This window comes from Lepus europaeus, chromosome 13, assembly GCF_033115175.1.
Source record: "Lepus europaeus isolate LE1 chromosome 13, mLepTim1.pri, whole genome shotgun sequence".
Classification (NCBI taxonomy): Eukaryota; Metazoa; Chordata; class Mammalia; order Lagomorpha; family Leporidae; genus Lepus; species Lepus europaeus.
This window is the reverse complement of record NC_084839.1, coordinates 34435183-34452500: the sequence shown is the minus strand read 5'-3', so window position 1 is coordinate 34452500 and position 17318 is coordinate 34435183. Positions and strand designations below refer to the sequence as shown.

The 17318-nt window shown below is 37.8% G+C and overlaps 1 protein-coding gene and 1 pseudogene across 5 annotated transcripts in view; both read right to left on the bottom strand.

Moving 5' to 3' along the window:
* The window catches only part of RMDN2 (regulator of microtubule dynamics 2), a 93119-nt gene that overhangs the window by 30598 nt on the left and 45203 nt on the right, over positions 1–17318 (bottom strand). For all 5 annotated transcript variants that reach the window (XM_062209285.1, XM_062209283.1, XM_062209281.1 and 2 more), the window contains exon 6: positions 810–885. In XM_062209285.1, the coding sequence (XP_062065269.1) occupies positions 810–885 (76 nt within the window). The remainder of the gene's footprint in view (positions 1–809; positions 886–17318) is intronic.
* On the bottom strand, positions 4210–4813 carry LOC133773043 (chromobox protein homolog 3-like; annotated as a pseudogene).

Sequence of the window (17318 nt, the reverse complement as noted above, 5' to 3'; positions counted from 1 at the left end):
TGATTTTACAATGTTATTTCAGCACCCTCAATCCGTAACAACTGAGACAATTAAATCTCAATAATTCAGTGCTCAAAAGTGACTGTCACAACCGGGACCAAACCTGTGATCATGACTTCCTAAAGCTACGTATAATTTAAAGCCAAAAGATTGCTATAGAAATTAGAAAACACCTAAAGTCCAAAGTTTTCCTGCCCATGACTTACCTGGCTAGTACTGATTCAGAGGAAAGTTTACAGATGTCAAATGCCATGGAGCAAGGCATAGTGGAAGAAAAATTAGTGGACCTAGATGGGAGAGGAACTATTCCCCTGGTATTATCAAAATGGGTATAGGCAGCCAGAACACAGCAAAGAACTGATCCTCCTGGAATTACTGACCCTGCAGGCTTATTTTTGAGCTGTTGTAACTAGAGCAGATGACAAATGATGTATCTGTGGATTATTATTTTTTCATCTATCATGGAAAATTTAGCCCTAGACTGGAGCTTAACTCCTCCCACCAAGTATGTGGAAAGATTGCTGACTAATTAGACCCAGTCACATGGGTGATGTTGGTGAGCTTGTGACCAACAGGTTAATCCTCCAACTTTGAAAAAAATAATACTCATCCACTATGTCACTTCTTAGAGGCTGTGTAATAATAATAATATTTAACCACTCAAATAGTTTGATTCCTTTTGTCACAGCACTATTTATGGAGTGCGATTTCATTGAAACAACAATGACAACACATTTCTAGAGCATTAATTTATACCTGTTAATGAAATATAGACCTACATTAAAACATTTTTAATATCAAAAAAATACCTTGAAGCAATGCCCATAGTTGATTTTGTTTTGTAAACCCTCAAATTCAGATACATAGCCACACAAAACTGCATACCTGAAAAACATAAAAACAGTGACTGTCATGTAAATTTAAAATTGGATACCTCCAAAACAGAATGTTTTTTAACAAAAAAATCATTAATTTTTTAAATAGAAGTACTTGAAGAGATGCAACAGCCTTAAATATAATAAATACTTGACATTAATATGAGGCAAATTTCCTCATATACAAGTGGGGATACCAACACTGCCTATCTTGTGTGTACAGTGTGAGGATAAAATAAGCTGAAATATGTAATGTGCTTAAAACTGCGCCTGGCTAAAAGGAGTTATAATAAATATTAACTGCCTTTATTACTGTCATCATCAACTCAAAGTCATGAAGAAGCTTGCTCTTAGGAAAAGTCTATTAAATTAGAAAAAACACAACTATCTCTCTTTTTTTTTGACAGGCAGAGTGGACAGTGAGAGAGAGAGAGAGAGACAGAGACAACTCTCTTTTAAAACATTGAAACACTGATTTATTTCTGTGAAAGGCAGAGTTACAGAGAGGGAGAGACAGAAAACGAGTGTGAGTGCTAGGTAGAGAAATCTTCCATCCGCTGGTTCACTTCCTCAGTTGGTCATGATGGCCAAGGCTGGGCCAGGCCAATGCCAGGAGATGGAATTCCATCAGGGTCTCCCTCATGGGTGGCAGGGACCCAGGCCTTTGGGCTATCTTCTGCTGTTTTCCTGGCATCCCATTTGAGATCCAGTACGAGCCCTGGCTGGGTTGCCTACTTCTATTCCAGCATCCTGCTAATGGGCCTGGGAAAGCAGCAGACGGCCCAAGTCCAGGGCCCATGAATCAAGTGGGAGACCCAGAAGAAGGTTTTGGTTCCTGCCTTCAGCCTGGCCCAGCCCTGGTCATTGTGACCATTTGGGGAGTGAACCAGTGGACAGAATATCTCTGTCCTTCTCTCTGTCTGTATCTCCTTATCTCTGTAACTCTGCCTTTCAAATAAATCAGTAAAAAAATAAATCTTTAAAAAAACTCATTGTTCCTATAAAAATTAAAACAAAAATTCTATGACCTCTTTTAATGCCCTTGAAAATAACAATAAATACAAAAGGGCTTTAAAAAATTCATGGAAAATTCATGTTATCTTTCTGAGATTTTTTCTTTTCATTTCTTTTTTCCTCCAGAAACCATTTACCTAAGGTATACAAACTTCATGCATTTCATAAATACAACCTTAGGAACATAGTGATAGTGATTCTTCCCACTGTACCCCCCTCCCAACCTACTCCCACCCTTCTTCCTCCTCCCTCTCCTATTCCCATTCTTAGTTTTTACTAAGATCTATTTTCAATTAACTTTATACATAGAGGATTAACTCTACACTAATTAAAGAGTTCAACAAATAGTATGAAAAAAAAAAACCTGTTCCTCAACAGTTTTTTGATTTCTCTTTTGATTTTTTCAATGATCCACTGTTCATTCAGGAGCACGTTGTTCAGTCTCCATATGCTTGCATATGTTCTAGAGATTCCTGAGTTGCTGATTTCCAGCTTCATTCCATTGTGGTCCAAGAAGATGCATGGTATGATTTCAATTTTTTTGAATTTGCTGAGACTTGCTTTATGATCTAGCATGTGGTCAGTCCTGGAGAAAGGTCCATGCACTGTTGAGAAGAAAGTGACCTCTGCAACTATAGGATGAAAAGTTCTGTAGATATCCATCAGATCCATTTGATCTGAAGTGTTGGTTAACTCTGTTGTTTCCTTGCTGGTTTTCTGTCTGGTTGATCTGTCCATTGCTGAAAGTGGGGTACTGAAGTCCCTCATTACCATTGTATAGGAATCTGTGTCTCCCTTTAGATCCATTAACATTTCTTTTATTTATTTATAGTTTATAGAGTTGAAATTATTTTTTTCTTTTATTTTTAGAGTTTGAAGAATTGAAATTCTTTATTCCTTTTTTTTTGAATATAAAACTATTTATTGACCACTGTTCACCAGTATTTACAATAAAGTAAACAATATACAGTTGGATAACATTCTGATTACTACAAAGTTATTTTTCCTGGCATCTGCTGAACCAGTAACCCAAATACCGTGAAGATTGAGCCTACATGTAAGGAATGAGACGGGACAAAGACAAAACATGCAGGTCAATAATTTAGATTACAACCACTTGTTTACCCACTTATACCAGCAGGTCCTAATAACAATCTGATCGGGTTTTCAGGAGCCAAGTCTTAGTCATTCCATGAATCATGGCCTTTTAGTCGATACAGCACAGCGATTTTGGCGTTTGTAAAGTAATGGCTCGCTAGAACAAATATTCAAATGTCCATTTACCTTGCTTAGTTTATTATAGCACACCAGGAGGTCTATTTTCTGATCTTGGGAGGGATGACTACTAGTACCAACATAATTTTTATAAGCCATTGCATTTATGACTATAGATTTAGATACAGGTTCTGATATGGCTTCTTTTAAATTATCTAATTTAACTTGTCCAAATGACTTACAAACTAATTAATTTAAAAGGTTATGGCTTCATGAAAATCTTCAGTTTAACTTAAAGGGACTTATTTCTTAGGTTGCTCAGAATGATGGAACCTCAGAAACATGGGTCTTCCCATGGTTTTTCTTTTGGTAAAATTTAAAAACAAAAACAAAAAAAAAGAAAACCATTTATAAAAGTATACACATACAACAACCCAGAATGGTCCTTTAGTATCAGTTAAAATCAAGTCCTGATTGAAGAACTATGACAACTTTCTCCAATATTCAGAAAAGCAAATGTTCTTTTCTGATAAAGGAAGCAACTACAGAAAGCTTTTATCTGTTAGAAGTAACCAGTGCTATCGATGCAAAAATAAATAAAAAAATTCACAACTCCCCCAATACTACTTTCAAAACCAATGTATCGGCCGGCGCCATGGCTCACTAGGCTAATCCTCCGCCTTGCGGCGCCGGCACACCGGGTTCTAGTCCCGGTCGGGGCACCGATCCTGTCCCGGTTGCCCCTCTTCCAGGCCAGTTCTCTGCTGTGGCTAGGGAGTGCAGTGGAGGATGGCCCAAGTCCTTGGGTCCTGCACCCCATGGGAGACCAGGAGAAGCACCTGGCTCCTGCCATCGGAACAGCGCGGTGCGCCGCCGCGGCGCGCTACTGCGGCGGCCATTGGAGGGTGAACCAACGGCAAAAGGAAGACCTTTCTCTCTGTGTCTCTCTCTCACTGTCCATTCTGCCTGTCAAAAAAAAAAAGAAAAAAAACCAATGTATCAAACTTGATTTTCATTAGAATGTAGTTATTTCTTCACACCAGTAAATCGAAAACCAAGACCCAGATTTTATTTATTTATATATATATATATAAACAATGCAAACAATTACTGAGCTTCATCTTCTGGACAAGAATGCCAAGTTAATCTCTCTTCATAAAAAGCAATCACAATCTGAGGACATTTCATATTTGCCTCTTTTGCCAGCACCAAGTCAGCCTCATCTGAATCTTTCCATTTCATGAGAAACATTAATTCTCCACTGCTGTCTGTGGCACCAATTATTTGTTCAGGATCAAGACCTCTGGCAAAGCCTCTTGGTTTGTCAGCAGCATCTCTCTTCTTCTTTGATTGCTATCATCAGATTCACTGTCAGATAAAGATTTTCTTTTTGTACCATCTTTTTCTTTACCAGCTTTTTGAGAATTAAGAAATGCTTCAATTAACTCTGGACAATCTAAATTTTCTTCAGGTTCCCAAGTATTGTCAGCATCTGTAAATCTCTTCCACTTCAGGAAATACTCCACCTTCCCATTCACTACACGTCGATCCAATACTTTCTCCACCACAAATTCTTCAGGCTCTGCCTCTTCGACCTTTTTACTCTTTCCATTCTGTTTCTTTCCCATTTTTTTCAATGTAGTTTTATTGGAGGCCATTTTTTATTGCAGACTTGAAGAGCTATTATTCACTGCTCTGAGCTGCTCCGGGTCGCGGGGCTGCAGCATCTCCGGCCCTGTACACCTCAAGCTCCCTCTTTATTCCTTTTAAAATTTTTTTATTTGTTTATTTTTCCCCAAAAAACATTTTATTTAATAAGTACAAATTTCATAACTACAACTTTAGGACTATAGTGGTACTTCCCACCATAGCTGACCTCCCATCCCCACTTCCACCCCAATTCCTCCTCCTTCTCCCATTCCCAGTCCCATTCTCCATTAAGATTCATTTTCCCGGTGCTGCGGCTCACTAGGCTAATCCTCCGCCTTGCGGCGCCGGCACACCGGGTTCTAGTCCCGGTTGGGGCGCCAGATTCTGTCCCGGTTGCCCCTCTTCCAGGCCAGCTCTCTGCTGTGGCCCGGGAGTGCAGTGGAGGATGGCCCAAGTGCTTGGGCCCTGCACTCCATGGGAGACCAGGAGAAGCACCTGGCTCCTGCCTTCGGATCAGCGCGGTGCGCTGGCCGCAGCGTGCCAGCCGCGGCGGCCATTGGAGGGTGAACCAACGGCAAAAGGAAGACCTTTCTGTCTCTCTCTCTCACTGTCCACTCTGCCTGTCAAAAAATTTAAAAAAAAAAAAAGATTCATTTTCAATTAACTTTATACACAGAAGACTAATTCTATACTAAGTAAAGATTTCAACAATTTGGATATACACACACATATACACCCACACACACATACACACAAAAACTTTGAGTACAAGTTTTACAGTTAATTCTCATAATATAACTCACTGAAGACAGAGGCCCTGCATGGGAAGTAAGTGACAGTGACTCCTGTTGTTAATTTAACAATTAACACACTTATGTATGATGTCAGCGATCAGCCAAAGCTCTTTTTTTTAATAAGATTTATTTATCTATTTAAAAGTCAGAGTTACACAGAGAGAAGGAGAGGTGGGGGGGGGGGTGGTCTTCCATCCTCTGGTTTACTCCCCAATTGGCCACAGTGTCCAGAGCTATGCCAATTTGAAGCCAGGAGCCAGGAGCTTCTTCTGGGTCTCCTACACAGGTGCAGGGGCCCAAGTACTTGGGCCATTTTCTACTGTTTTCCCAGGCCATAACAGATAGCTATATTGGAAGTGGAGCAGCTAGGATTCGAACCAGTGCACATATGGAATGCCAGCACTCCAGGCTGCAGCTTTGCCCACTTTGCCACAATGCTGGTCCCTACCTGAGGCTCTTGACATGAGCTGCTAAGGCTACGGAAGCCTTTTGAATCCACAATCTCCATCAGTATTTAGATAAGGCCATAAGCAAAGTGGAAGTTCTCTCCTCCCTTGAGGGTAAAGTATATACTTTGATGGCCACTTCTTTCTACTGGGGTCTCACACACAGAGATCCTTCAAATAGGACTTTTTTTTACCATGGTGTCTTGGCTTTCCAGGCCTGAAATACTCTCAAGGGCTTTTCAGCCAGACAAGAATGTCTTAAGGGCTGATTCTGAGGTCAGAGTGCTATTTAAAGCGATTGTCATTCTAAGAGTCTGCTGTGTGGACTGTTTCCCATATTGGAAGATTCTCTTCTTTTTAATTCTATCTATTACTGTTACCAGACACTTGATCTTATTTATATGATCCTTTTAACACTTAATCCTATATATATGATAACTTTAATACTTAATATAATTCCTTAACACTTAATATGGCATTTTTACCACCCAGCTTAATGGGATTTGGGGTCCCATGGCAAGTTTTTAAAAGGTACCCTTAGAAGTAAGTTCGTAGGAATGTATGCAGAACTATACAGCTTTACAGTAACAAACTCCCTCTTCCCTCTTCTTTTCCCACTCTTATTTTTTACTGAAGTCTAATTTCTTTTTTTCTAATATTTATTTATTTATTTGAAAGGCAAAGTTACAGAGAGGCATAGGCAGAAAGAGAGAGGTCTTCCATCCACTGGTTCATTTCCCAGCTGGCCACAATGGCCAGAGCTGCGCAGATCTGAAGCCAGGAGCCAGGTGCTTCCTCCAGGTCTCCCACATGGGTAAAGGTGCCCAAGGATCTGGGCCATCCTCCACTGCTTTACCAGGCCACAGCAGAGAGCTGGATTAAAAGTGGAGCAGCCGGGATTTGAATTGGCACCCATATGGGATGCCAGCACTGCAGGCAGTGGCATTACCTGCTACACCACAGTGCCAGCCCCGAGATCTATTTTCAATTGACTTTATACATATATGGTTAACTTTATGTTACGTAAAGAGTTCAACAAATAGTATAAAGGAGGAAAAAAAAAACAAAACTAAACTGTTCCTCACCGGTCAAGACAAGGGCTGTTCAAATTGTTGCTTCTGAAAGTATCAATTTCACTTCTACAGGTTTCCTTTTAGGTACTCTATTAATAATCACAGATCAAGGAGAACATATGGTATTTGTCCCTTTGGGACTGGCTTATTTCACTAAGGATGATGTTTTCCAGATTCATCCATTCATTTTGTTGCAAATGAGAGGATTTTTTTTTTTTTTTTTTTTTTTGCTGTGCAGTATTCCATTGAGTACATATCCTATACTTTCTTTATCCAGTCTTCAGTTGACGGGCATTTAAGTTGATTCCATGTCTTAGCTATTGTGAATTGAGCTGCAATATATAGGGAGGTAGAGATAACTCTTTTATTTGCTGATGTCATTTCCCTTGGGTAAATTCCCAGCAATAGGATGGCTGGGTCATATGGAAGGTCTATATTCATATTTATGGGGTATCTCCAAACTGTCTTTGATAGTAGTTTAACCAGTTTACATTCCCACCAACAGTGGAGTAGGGTACCTCCCCCCGCCCTGCATCCTCACTAGCATTTGTTTTTTGTTGATTTCTGTATGAAAGCCATTCTAACTGGGGTGAGGTAAGACCTCATTGTGGTTTTGATTTGCATTTCCCTAATGGCTAGTAATCCTGCACATTTTTTCATGTGTCTGTTGGCCTTTTGGATTTCCTCTTTTGAAAAATGTCTGTTTAAGTCCTTTGCCCATTTCTTAACTGGATTGTTTACTTTGTTGTTGAGGAGTTTCTTAATCATATATTCTGGTTATTAATCTTTTATCAGTTGCATAGTTTGAAAATATTTTCTCCCATTCTGTCAGTTGCCTCTTCACTTTGCTGAGTGTTTCTTTTGCAGCACAGAAGTTTCTCAATTTGATATAATCCCCAGTTGTTAATTTTTGCATTGATTGCCTGTGCCTCTGGGGTCTTTTCCAAGAACTCTTTGCCTGTGCCAATGTCTTACAGGGTTTCCCCAATGCTCTCTAATAGCTTGATGATATCAGATTTAGGTCTTTAATCCATTTTGAATGGACTTTTGTGTAATGTGTAAGGTAGGGGTCCTGCTTCATACTTCTGCATGTGGAAATCCATTTTTCCCAGCACTATTTGTTGAAGAGACTGTCCTTGTTCCAGAGATTGGTTTTAGCTCCTTGGTCAAATATAAGTTAGTTGTAGATGCCTGTATTGATTTCTGGTGTTTCTAGTCTGTTCCATTGGTCCATGCTTCTGTTTTTGTACCAGTACCAGGCTCTTTTGATTATAACTGCTTTGTAGTATGTCTTGAAATCTGGTATTGTGATGCCTCTGGCTTTGTTTTTATTGTATAAGATTGTTTTATCTATTCGAGATCTCCTGCATTTCCATATGAATTTTAGAATCATTTTTCTACATCTGAAAAGAATGTCTTTGATATTTTCATTGGTATTGCATGGAATTTGTAAATTGCTTTTGGAAAAATCGATTTTTTTTCCTTATTCACAAGTTAAGGTAAGGAAGAATGGATTTTTTGATGATATTAATTCCTCTAATCAATGAACATGGAAGATTTTTCCATTTTTTGGAATCCTCTTCTATTTCTTTAAGATTTTGTAATTCTCATTGTAGAGATCTTTGACATCTTTGGTTAAATTTATTCCAAGGTATTTGATTTTTTTGGTAGCTATTATGAATGGGATTGATCTTAGAAGTTCTTTCTGAGCTGTGGCACTGTCTGTGTATACAAAGGCTGTTGATTTTCGTGTATTCATTTTATATCCTTCTACTTTACTAAACTCTTCTATTAGTTCGAATAGTCTCTTAGTGGAGTCTTTTGGATCTCCTATATATAGAATCATGTCATCTGTAAATAGGGATAGTTTCTCTTCCTCTTTCTCAATTTGATTTCCTTTGATATCTTTTTCTTGCCTAATGGCACTGGATGAAACTTCCAGGACTATGTTGAATAGCAATGGTGAGAGTGGGCATCCTTGTCTGGTTCCAGAACTCAGCGGGAATGCTTCCATCTTTTCCCCATTCAATAGGATGCTGGCCATGGGGTTGTCATAAATTGACTTGATTGTGTTGACGACTGTTCCTTCTATACTCAATTTGCTTGCAGTTTTCATCACGAAAGGGTATTGTATTTTAACAAATGCTTTCTCTGCATCTATTGAGATAATCATATGGTTTTTGTTTTCCAGTTGGTTAATGTGTTATATCACATTGATTGATTTGTTAATGTTAAACCATCCCTGATTCCAGGGATAAATCCCACTTCATCCAGGTGAATGATCTTTCTGGTGTTTCATTGGATTCTATTGGCCGGAATTTTGTTGAGGATTTTTGCATCTATGCTAATTAGGAAAATTGTTCTGTAGTTCTCTTTCTCTGTTACATCTTTTCTGGGTTTAGGAATTTAGGTGATGCTGGATTCACAGAAAGAATTTGGGAGGATTCCCTCCTTTTCAATTGTTTTGAATAACTTGAGAAGAATTGGAGTTAGTTCTTTAAATGTCTGGTAGAATTCAGCAATGAAGCCATTTGGCCCTGGATTTTCTTTGTTTGGAGGGTCTTTATTACTGATTCAATTTCTGTCTTGGTAATGGCTCTGTTTAGGTTTTCTATGTCTTCATGGCTCAATTTAGGTAGGTTTTATGTATCCAGGTATCTATCCATTTCTTCTAGGTTTCTCATTTTGTTGGCATACAGCTTGTTATAGTAATTTCTGATGATTCTTTTTATTTCTGTGGTGTTTGTTGTTACATTTCCTTTATCATCTCTAATTTTCTTGATTTGGGTTTTCTCTCTCTCTCTCTTTTTTTTTTTTTTTTTTTTTTTTTGGTTAGTTGGGCCAATGGTGTGTCAACTTTGTTTATTTTTTTAAAAAACAGCTCTTTGTTTTGCTGATCTTTTGTATTGTTTTTTGATTCAATTTTGTTTATTTCTTCTCTAATTTTAGTCATTTCTAACCTGACGCCCCCAAAGGAACAAAGTAACACTTCAATACTAGAATGTGAAAGTGAAGAGATTGAAGAAATGTCAGAAACAGAATTCAAAAACTGATCATAGAATTACTTAGAAGTAATCAGAAGCATAACCACAAACTAAAGAAATCCAAACATGACATGAAAGAAAATTTTTCTCATGAGATTGAGATTTTAAAGAGAAATCAAAATGAAATATTGGAAATTAAGAATTGAAAGGACAACTAAAAATGTGATGGAAAGCCTTAAGAAAAGATTTGGTGAGGCTGAAGAAAGAATATCCGAGTTACAAGACAAATCTCTGGAAATTTTTCAGTTAGACCAAAAAGAAGGAGAAAGAAATTAGACGATCAAAAAACAGTGCTGGAGATATATGGGATACTATCAAATGACTCAACATACAGGTCTTAGGAATTCCTGAAGGTATAGAAAGAGAAAATGGATTAGAAACCCTTTTTAGGAGAGAAAGATCCAACATGGGAAGTGGGATACACAGCAGACTCATAGGATGGCAGATGTCCTAAACAACACTCTGGCCTCAGAATCAGCCCTCAAGGCATTCAGATCTGGCTGAAGAGCCCATGAGAGTATAGCAGGCATGGAAAGCCAAGATATCATGGAAAAAAAAAAAAAAGACCTAAATGAATGATCTCTGTGAGTGAGATCCCAGTGGAAAGAACGGGGCCATCAAAGAAGGAGGTACCCTTCTCCGAAGGGAGGAGAGAACCTCCACTTTGACTATGACCCTATCGGAATAAGATCAAAGTCAGCGAACTCTAAAGGCTTCCATAGCCCTGGCAACTCATGACTAGAGCCTAGGGAGATTACTGACGCCATGAACAGGAGTGTCAAATTGTTAAATCAGCAACAGGAGTCACTGTGTACTTACACCCCATGTGGGATCTGTCCCTAATGTGTCGTCTAAAGCCAAGTGATGCTATGACTGGTACTGAAACGGTATTTTTATACTTTGCGTTTCTGTGTGGGCGCAGACTGATGAGGTCTTTGCTAATTATATACTGAAGTGATCTTCTGTATATAAAGAGAATTGGAAATGAAAAAAAAAAAAAAACAACCTGGTGTTAAAATGGAAATGGCATAGAAAATTAATTAATTTGAAAAAAAAAATTATGTAGGATCTCTGTCTTTAATGTGCTGTACATTGCTATTTAATGCTATAATTAGTAATCCAATGGTAGTTTTTTCACTTGATGTTGCTATATGGGCAAAAAGTTGAAATCTTTACCTAATATATACTAAACTGATCTTCTGTATACAAAGAGAATTGAAAATGAATCTTTACATGAATGGAAGGGGAAAGGGAGCGGGAAAGGGGAGGGTAGCGGGCGGGAGGGAAGTTATGGGAGGGGGGAAGCCATTGTAACCCATAAGCTATACTTTGGAAATTTATATTCATTAAATAAAAGTTTAATTAAAAAAAAAAAAAAAAAAAAAGAAACCCTTTTTAGTGAAATGATTACTGAAAACTTCCCTAATTTGGAGAAAGAAAGTGATGTTCAAGTACAGGAAGCACACAGAAGTCCTAATAGACATAACCAGAAAAGATCTTCACCACCACACACCGTACTCATTCTCCACAGCAAAACATAAAGAAAAGATTCTAAAATGTGCACAAGAGAAAGGCCAGATTACTTTCAGAGGCTCTCCTATTAGACTCACAGTGGACTTCTCATCAGAAACCCTCCAGGCTAGGAGAGAATGGAGATATAGTCCAAGTTTTAAGAGGAAAAAGCTTTCAACCTAGAATACTGTACCCTGCAAAGCTCTCATTGATGAATTAAGGTGCAATAAAGATCTTCCAAAACAAACAGAATTTGAAAGAATTCATCACTACTCATCCAGCCTTACAAAGATGCTTAAGGATGTGCTACACAGAAACACAGAAACATGGTCATCACTGTGAAAGAAGGTGAAGGCAGGAAATCTCCCAGTAGAAGTACAAAGGAAATCCAAAGGAAACAATAGGAATATTTATGGAAAAATGGCAGGGCCAGGTCATTACTTATCAATAGTCACCTTGAATGTAAATGCACTCAGATATGCAGTTTAAAGATACAGACTGGCTGATGGATTAAAAAATGAGACCCATGTATTTGCTGCCAACAAGAAACACATCTCACCAACATAAATATACACAGACTGAAAGTGAAAGGGTGGAAAAAGATATTCCACACTAACAGAAACCAAAAAAGGGCTGGCGTAGCCATCCTAATATCAGACAAAATAGACTTTAACACAGAAACTGTTAAAAGAGACAAAGAAGGGCACTATGCAATGACTAAGGGATCAGTTCAACAGGAAGATGTGACTATAATAAATATTTATGCACACAATTACAGGGCATCTGGTTATTTAAAAGAAATGTTAATGGATCTAAAGAGAAACACAGGAAGTCAATTTATCTCTATTTGCTAATGACATGATTCTATATATATGAGATCCAAAAGACTCCATTACGGCACTACTGGAACTTATAAAAGAGTTTGGTAAAGAGGCAGGATATAAAAATAACACACAAAAATCAATAGTCTTTGTATACACAGACAATGCCAAGGCAGAGAAAGAACTTCTAAGATCAATCTCATTCACAATAGCTACAAAACAAAAAAGAAAACCCAAATATCTTGGGATAAATTGAAACAAGGACATCAAAGATCTCTACAATGAGATTTACAAAGTGTTATGGAAAGAAATAGAAGACACACACAAAAAAGGGAAAAGATTCCATGTTCATGGATTGAAAGAATCCATATCATCAAAATGTCCACACTACCAAAAGTAATTTACTGATTCAATGTGATACCAATGAAAATACCAAGGACTTTCTTCTTATATATAGAAAAAAATTGATGCTGAAATTCACATGGAACATAGGAGACCCCAAATAGCTAAAGCAATCTTTTTTTTTTTTTTTTTGACAGGCAGAGTTAGACAGTGAGAGAGACAGAGAGAAAGGCCTTCCTTTTTCCGTTGGTTCACCCCCCCAAGTGGCCGCTATGGCCGGCGTGTTGCAGCCGGCGTGCTGTGCCAATCTGAAGCCAGGAGCCAGGTGCTTCCTCCTGGTCTCCCATGCGGGTGCAGGGCCCAAGCACTTGGGCCATCCTCCACTGCCTTCCTGGGCCACAGCAGAGAGCTGGACTGGAAGAGGAGCAACCGGGACAGAATCCGGTGCCCCAACCGGGACTAGAATCTGGTGTGCTGGCGCCGCAAGGCAGAGGATTAGCCAAGTGAGCCGTGGTGCCAGCCCTAAAGCAATCTTATACAACAAAAACAAAGCTGGAGGCATCACAATACCAGATTTCAAGACATACTACAGGGCAGTTATAATCAAAACAGCCTGGTACTGGTACCAGCCTGGCACTGGCTTTAAAGGCTCCTTCATGTTTTTTCATAGCTTTAGAATTATTTTCTTTCTAGCTCTGAATAATATTTCATTGTCTATATTGTCTACTACAGTCTATCCATTCACCCACTGATGGATATTTTAGTTGTTTCTAAGTTTTGGCAATTATGAACAAAGTTAGTATAAACATTTATTTGCAGGTTTTTGCATGTACATAAGTGTTCAACTCCTCTGGGTAAAAGACCAACGAATCTAACTATCAGATCCTATGGTAAGAGTGCATTTCCTTTTGTGAGAAACTGTCAAACTATGCTTCAAAATAGTGGTACCATCTTACATTCCCACCAGTAATGATTAAGCTTAAGCCCCACATCCTCTCCAGCATATGCTACTGTCAGGGTTTTGAATTTTGGCTATTCTCATAGGCAGGTAGTAGTACCTCATTACTGCTTTAATTTATAGTTCCCTAATGACAAATTTTTTTTCACATGCTTACTTTTCACCTATATATCACCCTTGGTGAGATGTCTATTCACAAAAGTGTTTTGTCCATTTTTAAATTGTGCTATTTGCTGTTTTATTAATGAGTTTAAAGTGTTCCTTATGTATTTTGTATAACAATCATTTATCAATTGTGTCATTTACAAATATTCTCCCCCAGGCTGTGGTTGTCTTATTCTCTAGACAATGTCTCTCACAGAACTTTAAAAATTTTAATGAAGTCTACTGATTATTGGCCTTTGGTGTTGCATCTAAAATGTCATAGCAATACCCAAGGTCATCCATTCGTTTTGTCATATATTACAGGAGTTTTAGATTTTTTGCATTTTACATTTATGTCTATGACCCATTTTGAGTTAATTTTGTGAAAAGTACAAGGCCTATATCTAGATTCAGTCTTTCTGTATGTGGATGTCCAGTGGTTCTACCGCTATTTATTGACTATCTTTATCTCACTGTACTGTTTTTGTTCCTTTGTTAAAGATCAGTTGACCTTTTTTTATGGGTCCATTTCTGTCTCCTAACCTGATCTACCGATCTATTCATCTGCTCTTTATATATAGTTATTCTTGAAGTTGAGTAGTGTCAGTCTTCAGTCTTAGTTCTTCTTCAAAAATAAATTAGGTGTTTTTCCCCTCTATAAAAACTAATATTGCTTATATCCAGAAAATAACTATTGATGATATTGTGTTGAATCCATAAATTAAACTGGGAAAACCTGACATCTTGAATATTGAGTATTTCTATCTGTGAAAATTGAGTCTCTCCATTTATTTATTCTTCTTTGATATATTTCATCAGTTTCATAGTTTTTCTCATACTGGTCTTGTATATATTTTATGAGAATTTTAGCTAAGTACTTCCACTTTGGGGAGTGATAAATATAAATGGTAATTGTTTTTAATTTCAAATTCTACTCGTTCATAGTTAGCGTATAGGAAGGTGATCAACTTTTTTATGTTAACCTTGTATCCTATAATCTTGCCAAAACTGCTTAATTTTTGTTGTTGTTTTGTTGTTGACTCTGGATTTTCCACAAAGACAATCAAACCAATCTGTAAATAAAGACAGTTACATTTCTTCCCTCCCAAGTTGTATACCTTTTATTTCCTTTATCTATATTTCATTTGCTTTTTATTTCCATTTGTTGTATTATATTAGCTAGGACTTCTAGTACGAGCTTGGAGTCATTAGTGAGAGAGACATCCTTAAGCATGGGAAAACAAGCTGTTGGCCTCCTGCAGATGTTCTTTATCAAGTCGAGGAAGTCACCCTCTATTCCTAGCTTGCTAAGTTGTCTTATTTAAATTTTTAAAATTTATTTATTCATTTATTTGAAAGTCAGGGTTACAGAGACGGAAGAAAAGAGAGAGAGAGAGAGAGTGAGAGAGAGACAAAAAGAGAAAATCTTCCATCAGTTAGTTCATCCCTAAATGGCCACAATGGCCGGAGATGGGCTAATCTGAAGATCTGAAGCCAGGGGCCAGGAGCTTCTTCCAGGTCCCCAACATGGGTGGCAGAGGCCCAAGCATTTGGGCTATATTCCAGGTACATCAGCAGGGAGATGGACTGGATTGGATTGGAGCAGGTGGGACTTGAACCAGTGCCCATATGGGATGCCAGTGCCATAGGTGGTAGCTTTACCTTCAATGCCACAATGCTGGACTCTTAAATTATTTATTTTATTTTATTTTTTAAATTGAACAGGTGATGGATTTTTGCCTAATGATTTTTCTGCATTTATTATTATGTTCATATAATTTATATTTTTCCTGTTATATATTACATTAACTGATTTTAAAATGCTGACTCAGCTTTGCATACCATAGATAAATCCTACTTGGTTATGGTATATAATTCTTCGCACACATTTTTGGATTCCATCTACTAATACTGATGATAAATGTTATTGAGAATTTCTGTATCTATGTTTGTGAGAGATGCTGATCTATAGTTTCCTTGGAATGTTTTTGTCTGATTTTGGTAAACTAGTCTCATAGAATGAATTAGGGAGCATACCCTCTGCTTCCATCTTCTGGAAGAGATTACAGGGAATTGGTGTAGTTTCTTCCTTAAATATTTGTTAGAATTTGCCAGTGAATCAATATGGGCTTTGTGCTTTCTGTTTTGGAAAGTAATGAACTCTTTATTTCCCTTAGTAGATGTTGACCTATTCAGATTGTCTATTTAGCACGTTTTTTGGAAATGCTCTGTGTCATTCTGTTCTCTCATGCTCCTCAAACAGCTCTAGATTGTGGAGCAATTCTAATCTTTTCAAAGTTCTACACAGATACATCCTCGAAGCCCCCATTTTTGTTATGAGCATTATGATTTCTAACTTATTTGAACTTGAAATCTTCAGATATTTTCTATTTAAATGCATTTTTCATTTGGAATAGCTTTAGATTTACAGAAAATTATAGACAGTACAGACAGCTTCTGCATATGCCACATCTAGTTTTCTGTTATTAACATTAATCACAACTGCATTAAAATATACAATATTGCCATAAATTTTTACAATGACTCAAGAATAGTACACTATTATTAACTAAATTCCTTACTTCTTTCAAATTTCTTCTTTTCCCTACTGTTCTTAGGCACATTTTAAAAAGATACAGATTTTAAAAAACTTTTGTACATTTATTTTCATTATATTTGAAAGGCAGAGAGAAAGAGGGAGAGAGAGAGAATGAATCTTGAATCTGCTTTACTCCCCCAGTGCACCCCAATGGCTGGGACTAGGCAGGCCATAGTCACAAGTGTGGAACATGGATGGCAGGGACCTGAAATACTTGAGCTTGGGTGTCGCCTGCTGCCCCTCAGTGCGTGCATCAGCAGGAAGCTGGAACAGAGGGTAGGGCTAGGATGCAAACTCAGCCCCACTGATGTGGGACACAGATGTCCCAAGCACCCTCTTAGTGCCTGCCCCTCTTGGGCATTTTTGATACCTTGCTCTCTCTCCTTATTTCCATATTGATTTCTATTAATTCACACTTCGTAGTTGTTTTACATGTTAAAATATTTTGAATTGTAATTGTCAACCATCATATACCCTAATCCTCCTCATTTTATGTTATGTGCAACCTTTATCTGTGTACTTTAAATACTTTAATACACTGACAAAATGACTGAACATACAGGGGTCAAAGATAGAGACCTGGCCCTAGCATCATCCCTGGACTGACAATCATCTGTTGAGTAACTGAGGTTCAACCTCTCCTGCAAGCATGGATGAGATGACATAGGGACTTGTCCACATTTCTGCACCTTGTCCACAAGGATGTGATGAGCGCACCTGCCTTAATGCCTTGCTTACATTCAGATATAATAGTCCAATTTACCTATCCTATTAGGAAAGAAATTAAAAATAGAACAGTCATAATTTTAGAAATATCTATGTTGTATTTAC